General features: G+C 40.5%; 1 protein-coding gene across 1 annotated transcript; it reads left to right on the plus strand.

Moving 5' to 3' along the window:
• The first annotated feature begins 895 nt into the window (after positions 1 to 895).
• Positions 896 to 13,302, plus strand: TMEM19 (transmembrane protein 19). Its single transcript, XM_015855831.2, has 7 exons — positions 896 to 1,060; positions 1,150 to 1,297; positions 6,291 to 6,404; positions 7,714 to 7,851; positions 8,128 to 8,382; positions 8,872 to 9,081; positions 10,732 to 13,302. Exons 1-7 carry the CDS (start codon positions 1,055 to 1,057, stop codon positions 10,893 to 10,895), a joined length of 1,035 nt encoding a protein of 344 aa, XP_015711317.1. The 5' UTR covers positions 896 to 1,054; the 3' UTR covers positions 10,896 to 13,302.
• Positions 13,303 to 14,199: the final 897 nt, after the last annotated feature.

Below are 14,199 nucleotides of genomic sequence, written 5' to 3' on the forward strand. Positions count from 1 at the left end.
CTACTTGTAACACTATAAAATTTGGGGACTTTTTTCCATCTACTTTCAACACCTTTCTACTTATAGAACATGTTACCTCAAACGTCTCTTCTGAACTGCTATAAATCTTGTTTATTTCAAATAAAACGTATTTCTTATTTGCCACATAGCAAAGGAGGGGTGGAGTCACTAAATGGCGGAGCTACCCATCTTTCTGTCATGCGCTGGCAAAGCTTCTTTGGTATGCAAGAGGGAGACGGGGAGTCCTCTAATAACTCGTGTTGGCTTTATTTATGGCCATGTGTTTTGCAGGTAATTCTGGCATGCCCTCAGAAAAGCCACCAGGCAGGTTTGGCTTGTTTTCATCTCACGCTGACTTTAGGAAATGCTTTAAGTCTTTAATGAACTTTGCCATGTTCCAACAAGTTTCAAACTTCATTTAATAAATAAATAAATAAATAAATACTCGTTCCTGTTGTTATCAACAGTCACTCCTCTGTCTTATTTCTCAAACAAGCAAAATGGATTTCCACATAGCAAGCATTACTTCCTTCGAGATGCACATAACTGCTGTATGCGGGCACAGAGAGGAGCCCACAGGCTCGGGGGAAGCACCAAACAGACCCACATCACACTGGCAGGGCTATGACACCTGGATGGGCGCTCTCGTGCCCTCATGAAGCATACGGGAACCTCTGTTTGCAGAGGGCCATTGGAGTAGCCAGCGACCAGCTACTAACAACGCGACCAGGGCAGGGCTGTGGAGCGCCGCCTCGCCCTCTTTCTCCACAGGCGGAGGCGGGCTGGGTGTCGCATGCGCGTTGCGGCGCTGGCGGCGGGGCGGGATGGTAGCGCTGCCTGCGGGCCTGGGCTGCAGGTCGGTGTCGGAGCCGGGCGTTGGGGGGAAGGCGGGGCGGACACTTCACCACGCTTTTCGTCTGCTCTCATCGCCGTTGCCGCTTCCGTCTCCGAACTGACGCGGTTCGGGGCTGTGTCGGCTCTGGCCGCTCGCGGGGTAGCGGGCGGGGGGCGGTTGCGGGCGGCTCGCAGGGAGCCCCCCGTGGAGCCCCCCGAGATGTCCGTAGGTGTCGGGCGAGCGGCGGGCGGGCGGGCAGGGCGGCAGGGCTGGCCGCGACACTGACGTGCCCTGTGCCTTGTGCCTCCCCGCAGGCGGCCGCACTTTGGCTCCCTATGACAAGCAACCAAGACTTCTTAAGGGATTACCTCAAGATGTTGGCGAACATCGTCGTCCTGAGCCTGCTCATCTCGGTCTCTCTGGCGTTCTGGATCGTGTCCATGACTGCGAGCACATACTACGGTGAGTCCAAAGGCTGCGGCCAGTCGGCTGGGCCCACAGCCAGGCCCCCCCACCTCACCCCTGGGGACGGGTTTTGGGTGTGGATGAGGTGTCTGTAGGGCTTTTCCAGCTCGAGAAGGGCTGGAAGCCCGAGTCCCAGCGGGAGCTGTGCCGTCCTGTATTGACTGTAAGGATGATGGATAGCGAGGGGCTCTCTGGCCTGCAGAAGTTTTGGAAATGCACTTGGAGGCTTTGAACAGGGCGTTAGGGGAAGTGTGCTGGGGTACAAGGGAGAGAAATGGGAATCAGTGCCTCAGAAGAGGGATGTGCATGAGGAGTTGCTGAGGTGGGTACCCATACGGTCATCTCTCTCCTGCTCAGGTAACCTAGGTGGGCTGTGGGTTGTATATGGTTGCAGGGACACAAGTACTCTCTGTGGGCCGTCACTTTTGATAAGACCTTTTTTTACAGCAAACCCTGAAGAGCTGAACAGCTTTCCTGTGCAGGTGAACAGCTGTCCCTAATGCATCAGCTGCTTTGCCGCAGGAGGAGCTCCGGTGTCACTGCAGAGTCGCTCATTGCCTAGGGATGTGATAGGAGCATGCCCAGGTGCCTGCTGTCACCTTGGATTCAGAGGAGATAAAATAAATAACCCTACCAGTATATGCCCACTCTTGTAGCGGCTAATTAATTTGACTCTGTTTTCCAGTGCATCAGTTTTAAGAATGGCAATACTCTTAGATATATAGTCTGATTTTTGTGTTGTTCTGTTTGGATCTAGGAGTTGGACTTGATCCTTATGAGTCCCTCCTGTTTCAGGATGTTCCATGATTCTGACTGAACAGAATAAAGGGGCTCTCATTGTTCCATACCAGGTTCTTTTATCAGGGTGACATGAAATCAGGTGTCACACAAGCGCAGGCTGTGTCTATGGCTCAGCATGGAGCTGTGTTGGGAAGAGTCAGGTGGGGGCTTGGGAAAGGTTCTGCACCAGAAGGTGATGGGCATGGAACGGGTTACCCAGGGCAGCGGGCATGGCCCTGAGCTGTTGGAGCTCAAGGACTGTTGGCCCTCAGATATTGGGTTTTGATTTGGATGGTGCTGTGTGGAGCCAGGAGTTGGACTCAGTGATCCCTGTGGATCCCTTGCAATTTGGAATGTTCTGTGACACCTCCACTTCAGTTTGTAGAACTTGACACAGAGTAGGTGTACAGAAACAGGCTTGACAAACAGGTTTTGTGAATTATTTTAGACCTAGCAGAGTTGGTGTCTTAGTTTCAGCTGAGATGTGATTATTTTCTTTAGAGTGTCTGGTATGATGCTGTGTTTTTGGTTCTATGTATAAAGTCGCTGCTAAGCAGTGATGTACAGAGCCAAGGCCTTTCACAGTGAAAGGCCCAAGATGCGGGGAGGGAGCAGAAGTAGAACAGCTAACTTAAACTGGCTAAAGAGATACTCCATAACATGTCATCAAGCAGAAGTTTTGAAGGGGTGGGAATTCATCTTCCACTGCACAGAGAACTAGCTGGCCATCAGTCAGTGGTTAGTGAGCAATTGCTTGTGCAACACTTGTTATATACACTCGTATATATACATATACATATATATATGATCATAACTATTATTTTCTTCCTTTGCTCTATCTTAAGTTTTATCTCAACCCAAAAGTTCTGTGTTTTTTTCCCTGATTCTTTCCTCCATCCCATTGGGAAGAAGGGTGAGCAAATAGCTGTGGTTCTTAGCCAACTGCTGGATTAAGCCACAACAGTCAAACTTAAGCAGACTCATAACAATGTCATTTTGTACATCTGCTCAATAGGGATAGCTCAGCTTTTCCACTAATTAAGGTATTTCTGCTCTTGCTATGTAACAGGAAGGTGTAGGTAGAGAACCCTGATATCACATGAATCGGGCTGATGGAAGTGAGGGGACTGGAGACAAATCCTCACTCTTTGCAGAGAGATTGTGGAACAGGAACATAGGACATCTGTTTTCCATTTGTCCAAAACTATAGAAAGACCTTGGTTTGTGAAGGGGAATTAAGCTTATAGTAGGAGTGGATGTAATCAAATAGGGAAGAGAATTGTGATGTGGCGTTTTTCTTTGAGTTTTTGAGCCAGCTGTTTTACAGGGCTCACCTCCACACCATCTGTGGCACTGAGCTTTTTCAGTGCATGTAAAGGAGGTCGTTCCATCATGGAAACCCTTGTGCTGCTTTGACAAGTGCTTCATTGCGAAATGCATTTGCCCTGCTTTCCTCCAAGGAGCCTGGATAGCTGCAGAGCTGTAGGTACCGCTGACACAAGCACTCATGTTACAAGCCAACATGTTCAGCTTTCCAGTGTGGCGAGCAGCTGTGCCTATGTGAAATTTCTACTCTATCAGATAGGTCAGATGTAATGTCAGATCTGTGGTGTCATATATTTGTATAGCAGATATAATAAATAGTTTCTCATGTTTTGGTATTGTTTTAGCTCAAAAGCCACATTAATTATTAGCTTTACTGTTTTTTAGTGGGCTTTTTTAAAACTGTCATGACATCTTGCTGAGATAATCTCTTTAGCAGTTATAGCAGCCATTTCTTGTCATACTTTCAAGTTTTTATATTCTAAAATATGTACTTCACAGAATCACAGAATGACCCGGGTTGGAAGGGACCTCAAGGATCATGTAGTTCCAACCCCCCTGCCTGGCAGGGCCACCAAACATACACCTTTACTAGATCAGGTTGCCCAGGGCCCCGTCCAACCTGGTCTTGAACACCTCCAAGGACGGGGCATCCACAACCTCCCTGGGCAGCCTGTTCCAGGGCCTAACCACTCTCCTAGTGAAGAAGTTCCCCCTAACATCCAACCTAAATCTTCCCTCTTTCAACTTAAAACCATTTCCCCGTGTCCTGCTATTGTCAGCCCTTTCGAAGAGTTGAGACATCTTTCGCAATGACATGTATGTCTTATAATTTAAAGTAAAAATGAGGTGATGCAATATATATGTACATATGTTAATGTACATATATTAATTACTGCTAGGGCAGTAGATAAATAGAGTCAGTTCTATGATTAATACTGTAAACCCACTAACTGGACAGTAATAACTCCTTTTTTAACTTACAGCTTTTATTTTAGCGAGTGTTCTGGAATTTGAGAAGGAAATAAATATATTTAGGACACTAAAGATAAATCATCTACTTAGAAGATAAGTTGCTATGGACACTGGTGCTTTATGGAACGATGTGGAATATGGCGGTTCAGTGGGATGTTGTTTTTCTGTTTGTGTTTCTGTTCTGAAAAAACAGTGGTTTAACAGGGGAGCCCAAGGCTTGCTGAAATAAGCTTAATTTTCAGTTTCTTTACAGTTTTAGGTATTCCTAGTTTACTTTGAAAGTTCCTAGGGCTGCTAGCCCTTCTAGTTAATATAGTCATAAGATCAGCCATTGTGTTATAACAGATGTTTCTGCAGATGCTGAGGGATATAAATTCCTTCCTGTTGAGGAGATAGTCTGCTATGGGGAAGAGAAGAACCCAACAGCAGCCTGACGATGAATAAAGAAGTTGAGATAGCAGTGGAAGCAATGGAACAAATGTTTGTGTTTTACACCATAGCAGTCTGTAATTGGGATAGTGCGTGGCTGAAGAGGTCAGTAGCTTGGTTCAGTACAAGTAGCTAATGCAGGAGAGGGGAATTGCAATGTGCAGGTTACCTAATATACCCTCATCTATTTGTTGTTTTGTTGTTTTGTTTTTTTAATGAAACATGTTGTTAAAAATTTTATAATTTGCTTGCAAAAAAAGAAAGTCTTTATTTTATAATTGCAAATTCACAGTGTCTCCCCGCTGTAAGTACTGCATGTTTTTCCATTCATCCCATCTCATGGTGTCCGTAGCAGAAGGGAAAGGAATAAGTATGAGCAGCGCAGGTAATAGCATCCATTTAAAAAGACTTAACAGGTAACGATATTTCATTGTAGAAATGGGCCATCTGTATAAGTTGTGAATGGCAAGAATAATGCAGATAGGCAATCAGGGAATCACAGAATCTTTTCACATTCAGTAGGTCAAAAACTGTAGCAGGTGTCCAATGATACTTGAGGCAGCATTATCTGAGTAGTTGGGCTTTGTGAAAGGCTTTTATAACTAGAATTCAGCTCTGCATGTGGCTATGGAGCTGAAACCAACAACTGGCTTAAAAAGGGGATTGGACAAATATGAGGGGAGATGACTTTAGAAATTACAACAGAAAAATTCCAATAAAAAGAGGAATATAAGTCGTATATCTTCTTTACACTCTTCTATTGAGCATGTGTAGCTGGCTGCTGCCAGGTGGGGTTCTGAGTCAGATGCAGGCAGCTACTTGACTTGATGCAGTGTGCTGGCTTGTGTATTCTCAACCTTGATCAAAAGGCACCGTCATAGTCATGAACAATTCAGATTTATTTAAGTTCTGAGCAAGTCAGTCATCACATGATCTGTGAGAGGAATTCTTGCCCTGATTTGTTTTCCTGAAGTTGCTTTGTCGTCTCTTCACATGAAAGGAATGGTAATGCCTTATTAACTGCGGCTTTACTTTGTGCTTTATTCATATTTGAAGCAAAATTCTACATACCTGGTTGTGGGTGTGTATTTGGTCTAAAGTCTGAGCTTATCTCTTTTATTCAATTAGGTTTCAGCTGCTCTTAACATTTTGCATATTAATTCTGGGGGTTTGTAAATTCTTTTTCTAGAAAGAAAAACCTCATTGTGTTTATTTCTAATGAATTTTCCATTTATTGATTGTTAAGTTTAGTTACTTTAATGTATTTTCTGTTTTCTGTGACAGCTGAATAAAAAAGAGTACACAATTACAGGTATTTTGATCTTCCTTTAATAAAAATACTTGGTTTTGAATGGTAAAGAGGTTTAATCTCTGTTGAGGTCAGACTTGAAATATATTCATGGAGGGAATTATTTTTCAGATATAAAGGCACTAAGGATGCACTTGTAAGGATGATGTGCAACCATTTCATTTTATTTACCAGGCAATATCCGACCGATTTCTCCATGGCGCTGGCTTTTTTCAGTCGCAGTTCCTGTAGTGATTGCTACACAGGGTTTTAAGAAGAGGAGTCTTGATCACAGTGGTGCATTGGCAGGTATGTTTCTTCTGAGATTATTAAGCTAAAGACTCAATAAACTGAATTAAGGTCCCTTTTACTGTGTGTGATATTATTTTAACACCATTCTACCTTGTGCAGTGTAGATGTAAGTATACATACCTTGAGTTCATGCTGATATTTATAGTGTTATAAGTTAATTTTGCAGCTGTTTGCAGTGTATTCCATTAATATTGTCATTAGATTTACATAATTTTATGAGATTGTTTTGAACTCACATACAATTTGTAGTTAAATCTTTATGGTTTTGTTTCGCACATCTAGAGATAATAAAGTTGAAGAGGCAGGGGTAAGGAAAAGCCATGCCAGCAGCCTGCCTGTGTGATAGGAAACCAGTAAAGATGGCATGGTTCTCCTTTCTCTAATATCAGCATATTTGCCGCCCACAAATAAGAAGAAAATTAAGGCTGTTCTTTGGTTCAAGCCAATGACTGTTCCAACTACATTTTTCTTGGCCATAAGGAAAGAAAGTCCTTGGTGTTCACTGAAATCTGATGTAAGATCTCTGGTTGAGGTGGCTGACCCTTCCTTTACTTGTGGCATTGTCTGAGCTGATGGTCAGTGGAAGGAAACAACCTGTCATCTATTCCTCTTATGTCACCCATCTGCAAATCCTGTTCTGTCTGTGAGTTCAGTGGGAGTATTTTCTTGGTTTAGAATCATGTTTTCTTTCAGTTGTGAGGAGCTGAGGGCACCAAGAAGTAGACCTTCTCTGTGGAGAAGGAGGTAGGAAACGAAAAAAAAAGTCACATCCAGCAGCTCAAGTATTAAAGAAAATAACAGAAAGAAAAAGATCAAACAATTCAGAAACAAAAGAAAATGAATGGCAGGAAGTGGCCTTGTGTGTGGGTGGGGGGGGAATTTGATCATTAAACTGAAGATAAACTTCCAGATAGAGAGATAGTCCCAGCTATATACTTCTCACGTGAGGAGTCGAGTTCTTTAGGCAAGTAACTTTTCTCTTTTCTTTATTGCTCCATCTTCTTCACTGCTTTACTGATTTGTGGCAAGAGAACCTCAGATGCTCTAGCAGTAGCAATAAAATTAACAATTTTAGTAGTTAAATTTATGAGAAAATAATTAAGGTAACTGATATTGTTCAGTCAAGATGTCTCTAGAGTTCTCATTACAGATGTTAGATGCTTCATTAATTTCCTTATTGCACGTTTATCTTAGGTTTATCATGATGTTCATTTATCATGAAGTTTGTATTCAAGCATCTGAAAGTACTTAATTGCTTTGCAGTTGTTATGTGAAGAAATCTTACATACTTTCTTCTTCTTTACAGGACTGGTGGTTGGATTTATCCTTACAGTTGCCAATTACAGTTTCTTCACTTCTTTGCTTGTATTTTTTGTCACTTCTTCAAAACTTACTAAATGGAAAAAAGATATAAAGAAACGTATAGATTCAGAATACAAAGAAGGTAAGCCCTGACACTCTGGTTCCTTCAGATCCCTTGTGAAGAGTTCATACTGTGTATTCCCCTTTCTTTGGAAGCATCAGATGAGGTGTAATACCCAGAATAGGGAACACTTGTCATTCCCATTCCCTTATCGCCATGAATGCAAGCAACTTACCTTTTGAAAATGTGCAGTTTTTAAATCTAATTTTATATGTGCGTGTTTTGCTTTTGTCTCTAGCTGTTGTATTTTGAGGTGTTTTATCTGAAAATACTAAAATTTTCATTCTGTCACTTCAGGTGGACAGAGGAATTGGTTGCAAGTATTTTGTAATGGTGGTATTCCTACTGAGCTGGCTATCTTGTATATGATAGAAAGTGGACCTGGTGAAATTCCAATAGACTTTTCAAAGTATTACACGGCATCATGGATGTGCTTATCCCTTTTGGGAGCTTTGGCGTGCTCTGCTGGTGATACGTGGGCATCGGAAATTGGGAGTGTTATGAGTAAAAGCAAGCCAAGGTTAATAACAACCTGGAAACAAGTTCCAGTAGGTGAGATACTATCTGTTCTATATTTTCATCTCTTATTGTTTTGCTGCTTTGTTTTTTGAATTATGCACTCAACTTGGAAAGTTCCAAAAGAGCCTCAAAAAAAGCCCAAACATTGAAAATAGGTTTGAAAATGCTAACAGGGGTGTGTTCTCCAACATGCAGTTTCCTCAGTTGTTTTCCTTTTGTATATCATCTGTGAGATGCAGGTTTATAGCAGTCATATACCAGGTTATATTGAGAAGTTTACTTTCAGGTTTTGCTTCATTTATTGCTAGAAAATATTTCTAGATAACAGGCCTTAGGGACAGGGAAAGTAATGATAATACTTAGGGTACAGTGATACCAGTTAAGCATCTGAGCAGCTTCATGAGGATTATAAATAAAAGCTGTGATGGCAGAGCCTTCTGGATAGATACGACTATGAGCATAGTAAATTTAAGTCTGTAAAAAGAAGATAACTGTAAATCAGCTTGATTTTCTTTAATTTAGGTACTAATGGAGGAGTTACATTGGTGGGCCTGCTCTCAAGTTTTCTTGGTGGCATGGTAGTAGGTATAGCCTACTACATAACACAGCTCATTTTTGTAAATGATCTGGATGTGTCGGCTCCACAATGGCCAATTATTGTGTTTGGAGCAGCAGCTGGATTACTGGGATCAATTCTTGATTCATATTTGGGTGCTACAATGCAATACAGTGGTAAGAATTCTCGTTTTCTTCTTTCTTCCTTTTCTGATATGACTTAAAAATATTCTATTCTTTGTAGATCCAGAAAAGTCCAAACCAAAATGGAGCGTTTAACTATGTGAGGAATTCTTAAATATAATACTTCATTATTAAAGATGAAGCACTGAAGCTCTCAGACTGTGTTTCATTCTTCTAGTGAAGCAAATTAAGATAATGTGGGAAACTTACCTAATGCATGTCTGCATTTGTCATCTGTTTTCTTACTTGCTCAGCAACTTATGTAGTGAGCTACAGAAGGGGCAGTGTGCAAGTTCCACAGATTCATTTCGAAATCCTTAAGCACTTCTGGACTGTGTATACTATGAATGCATGCGTATGCTATGTTACACATGCTATGACATAGATGAGTAAGTGCTGTTCGTGGTGTGCATGCTATTAGGTTACATCCCCCTCTCTGCTTAACGTGCTTTTCCAGACTGTATTCAGTGTGCTCTCATGAGAAGTGCTCCAATCTCTTCTCATCATCTTGAAAAAATGAATATGGCAGTAATAACAGCTGTGATACTGTGGGTATCTTGGAAAACATGATGACAGTGTTGCCTATACCTTCTCTTGATGCTTTACCTACTGGTAAATTCAGTTTATATAACAGTGTTTTGAAGAGGAAGTCCTTCCCTACCACACACATCAAGACTTTCCTTAACAGCTTTGCAGGGTCGCATCCAGATTTTCCTGTATCTCCAAACTGAGATTATACCAACTGTGTAAATAACCAAACTACAAAAAAAGACTTGCTGAAGGAATACATGTTTATTATGCTCTGAATCTATAATGTACGTGCATTTGTGGTATATGATGATGTTTCTGTATTGTGGGCATTAGTACTCCAGCGTACAGAGAAAAACAATTTTAGTTCAAAATATGCTCATTTGTTTTGGAGTGTTTGTTCATGTCAGCCTTAGGTTTGTACATACACACACACCTGATCAATATTGCACTGACCTACGAGGGGCCATTTGAGGAAGCATGCTAGAATGCTACATTTTTACCAATTTATCGAACTGGACAAAGCATTGGATAATGAAATGTGCACAGTAACAGAAAATGGGATGTAGTGCTACAATACTGGGAACACTGTGGCACAGCAGGAAATTACTTAAGTAATAGGAATTAAATGCATAGTGGTAAAAAGCTAAATACAAATGTTAAATTCAGGCTCTATCCAGACCTTGTTTTCTGTCAGCTTAGTTAAAAGTGTTGCTTCCATAGTTTTCTTTTAAAAACAAATGATTCTTCCTAACACTCAGTTGTTTCGGTTCTGTTCAAAACCGCGTCCTTTGTCTTAGTGGCTGCCCCAGTAGCTTCTTCCTCTTCTGGCTTAGCTCATGTTTCCTACCTTTCTTTGTCGCAGAGCTACATAGATAAGCAGACTTGGTAGAAGCACAGCTTCTGAGAGCTTTGAACTTAAAGTACTGCATTTAGATTCCATTCTTTGAGCCTACCAGATGCAGCTAACCATAATCTTGGTTAGCGTTTTACTGTCTTTTCTTACAGGATCAGACAATGTAATGATAAAGAAAATGTAGAAAGTTGCATGCACGTGGTTACTGTTTCTTTTCATCTGCCTTGCCTTTTTAAAACAAAGTCTTTATCTCTTCCCAGGTTTTGACAAGAATACCAGCATGGTTGTCAACTACCAAACAAGAGACTGCCAGCACATATCTGGAAAGCCTATATTAGACAACAATGCAGTGAATCTTTTTTCATCTCTGCTCGTTGCTCTGGTGTTTCCAGCTGTGGCATTGTGTTTTTGGCCAAGACGTTGAAATGACTCCAGGCTTTGGGCATGTAATCAGTTATATTCAGTCTTTCTTAAAGACTTCTAAGAGTCCTCTTTGAGCACTCTGAAAGAAAGGGATCTGAACATTTGAGAGAGCAAATGGATTTCCATCTCAACTTATGTAAGCTTTGTATGGCAGTAGCCATCTATCAGGACAAGAGGTCTTGTCAGTTTTGCTGTTGCTGCTCTTTGAGTGGGTGCAGATTGTTGCCAAGTGAGATAAAGCACTTTGTTTGTCCTCCTGAAACCAAAGGATTGGCTTCAGTGGTCTCAATGGAGGAGCAAGAAGCTGGAAATGGAAGTCTGGTCTCCATTTACCCCAGGGTATTGGAGCACTGAAGCTACTGTCCAAGCCAGGCACAAAGTCCTCTGTAACTTTGTTTAGGCGGATAACACACTTAGAAAGGAATAATTCTGGTTCACTGTTTCCTATAATTGAGAGTGTGTAAAGTTTTATGGAATTATTTTGGGGAGGGAAAAAAAAAAGAGTTAAGCCTTGTGGCCTATTCTGTACCCTGATAAAACTTTTCCTTCCCTGAAAATAAGTTTGTTAAAAATAATGCTATTACATAATGTTTGGAGCAAAAGACTATGTTTAGAATTTAAAAACACAAAACAAAAATGTACCCAGTAAGAATAATAAATTTGCCCATGTTTATTTGAAATTGTTATTTCCTAACTAATTAAATATATGAAGATTATTATCACTATTGTAATGCAATAGCTATTAAATTATCTATGATTAAATTTCAAAATTTTAAATTCCCATTCACTGTTTTATAAAGGTGAGATTGTCTCTGTAAGCAAAGAATTGCTTCATAATATTTAGCGTTCTGAGCAAACTGTATTCTTTGGTTCTTGCACAGCAGTGTGAGTTTTTGTTTGAGGTTGTTATTCACAGATGAGAGTCTCAACCAAAGAAGCTATGGAAGTTATCCTCAAAGTGAATAGAGGGAGTCTCATTGACAGATCATTTCATAGAATCACAAGGTTGGGAAGGACCTACAAGATCATCTAGTCCAACCATCCTCCCGTTACCATTGCTACCACAAGCTACTAAAACAGATCTTGTAGCTCCAAAGGGAAGCGGAAATTTAATTTTTAGTGCTTTGTATTCTGTATAGATGATTCCATCTCTCATCGTTAATTATAGAAGATGTGGAAGTTACTGAGCCAGCATAGATTGTATTTAAACTTCCTGTATACCTTCATAGTACCTGGAGACATTCAAACCGTAGAGCCCATTCTGTTAACTTAAAAGCTTCTTATTTTTATCTTTAAAGGGGTAGTTGAAGATTTGTATTAAATAGCTGATGTATAGTTTATCTTTCTTATTTTTTTACTATCATGTTGTGTGTTGCCTTGTCCAAATTCATTTGAATTGAACTCTACCCCTTTTTGAGAATATTCAGTAATTTTAATACCTTCCACATGGGGTTTATTGATTTGAAATCTACTCTGTAAGTCTGAAATTCAGCACTGGAACTGAGTAACTGTGTAATCCAGTTTTCAAAGGTATAAAAGCTTTCTGAATAGAGCTTTCTGAATAGAGCAAGTTTGTGTGGTTGCTGTATGTCAGCCTTTATGTGGAAAAGCACACAATTGTAAAAGGAATATATACCCTTAATCTATAGCAATGTATACATGAGGTTTTTATAGGTTGAATGGATTTATGCTGCTTCTACATAAAGGCTGTGTTAGTCAGCTTTTAGGATTTTATTAGTACTTCTGTAATGTCTAGAATTAAGAAATGCACATTTTTGTAAGATAATTTTTCTTTCAATCAAATGCCTTGGGTTTTTTAATTATTATTATTTCAGTTCTTGAAACAAAGTCTGTTTTCCTAAACTGAGGTAGACTTAGCCTGCTTTTCACTGCTGTTCGATACGACTCTCCTTTTAAAAATAACATGTCACATTGAGAAGACTTGTGTAGTTTTAAGTCCATAGCAGCATGAAATGCTTTGATCTGTTATCATCTGAATTAATGTGATCCCATGAGAGTCCTGCAGGAAGGACCTTCAAAGGCCACTATTTGGAATTTCACCTTTGTCTTATCTTCATGGTGGTGACATTGAGTTGTTTATGAGATTTCCGCTCTTAAATCTTCAATATTTAGAAAGATCAGAGTACTCCTGAACTCCAGAAAGGACAGTGTTAACTCTAGGTATACTATAACAACTGAGGTACAGCTGATGCTAATTTAGTTAGTTCTTTTTAATAGAAGTTGCAGGGAGGAAGATACAGTGTGTGGCTGTACTTTTTTTTTTAATTGAGAAGTTTCTGTTGTGAAACATTCCTCATTTTTTGCTTTGATTTTTAGATGTGTTGGAAGTTCAAGTAAAAGTATGATAATGGCATAATTTATTTTTAATAAATGACATATGGCAATCACTCTGTGTATGAGAAGTCTTCAGACAGGTCTTGCTTAGGCTTGTTGTCCTGATTCCCCTGAGCACTGAAGGGTACTGGTATCAGAGTGACCGATATTCAGAATTACTTTGCAATTTCAGGATCTGGATAATTAAAAACAGATTATCCAGATCCTGAAATTGCAATAAATCATTATTTTTTTTCAAGTAGGAGTTAACCTATTCTACAAGAAGTTGGAGTGTTGACTTAGAGCTTTGTAGATATATTGCACTCTCTGCTTCTGGCAGTGCTTCCAGTGCTGCCAGGTGTTCTGTTGCTTCACACCAGGACCAACCTGTCTGAGTTGTAGACCGTCTGGAGGGTTGATAGCTTTACGCTGCTCTGGGCATTGTTTGTCCTAGAGCAGGGACATGTGTTGGTTCCCAACAGGAAATCAAACAGTAACCACTAGCAGGAGTAACAGCGGTATGAATGCATTCTGCCATTCGAATGCCAGTAGCGAGCAAGAAAGAGTAAGAATTTAAGTCTTGTGCTCGTTGGTTGATATCCTTTCATCACTCAGTAACTGCTTCTATCAAGGCTTTCCAACTGCAGTCCTAGCTGCAAACCTATGAAAGTAGAAGGACCTCGTTAAAATTTCTGTTAGCGTGAGAGAGTGACATCACGGGTGTCGTGCAAAAATGAAGGCCTTTGCAGGCACTACTTGTTACTACTTGTTACAGAGGCTGAGCTCTACAGTCTAGCCTTGTGCTGTGAATTGGAGAATATATTATTAATTCCCTCTCTTTCTCAATTAACCCAATTATAGGCTTTATACATGCCTTTGGGTTCCTAATGTGTTTATCTGGGCAAATACACCAGTCAACTTCTACCCCCACAACCTACCCACAACAATATTTATAAATATTGCCCTGTAAC

The sequence above is a fragment of the Coturnix japonica genome, chromosome 1, assembly GCF_001577835.2.
Source record: "Coturnix japonica isolate 7356 chromosome 1, Coturnix japonica 2.1, whole genome shotgun sequence".
Taxonomy (NCBI): Eukaryota; Metazoa; Chordata; class Aves; order Galliformes; family Phasianidae; genus Coturnix; species Coturnix japonica.

Excerpts from the sequence above, each read along its gene's own strand:
- TMEM19 (XM_015855831.2), top strand. Across the intron at positions 1,298-6,290 it reads GACTGCGAGCACATACTACG|GCAATATCCGACCGATTTCT; the intron begins GTGAGTCCAAAG and ends TTTATTTACCAG. Across the intron at positions 7,852-8,127 it reads AGATTCAGAATACAAAGAAG|GTGGACAGAGGAATTGGTTG; the intron begins GTAAGCCCTGAC and ends CTGTCACTTCAG.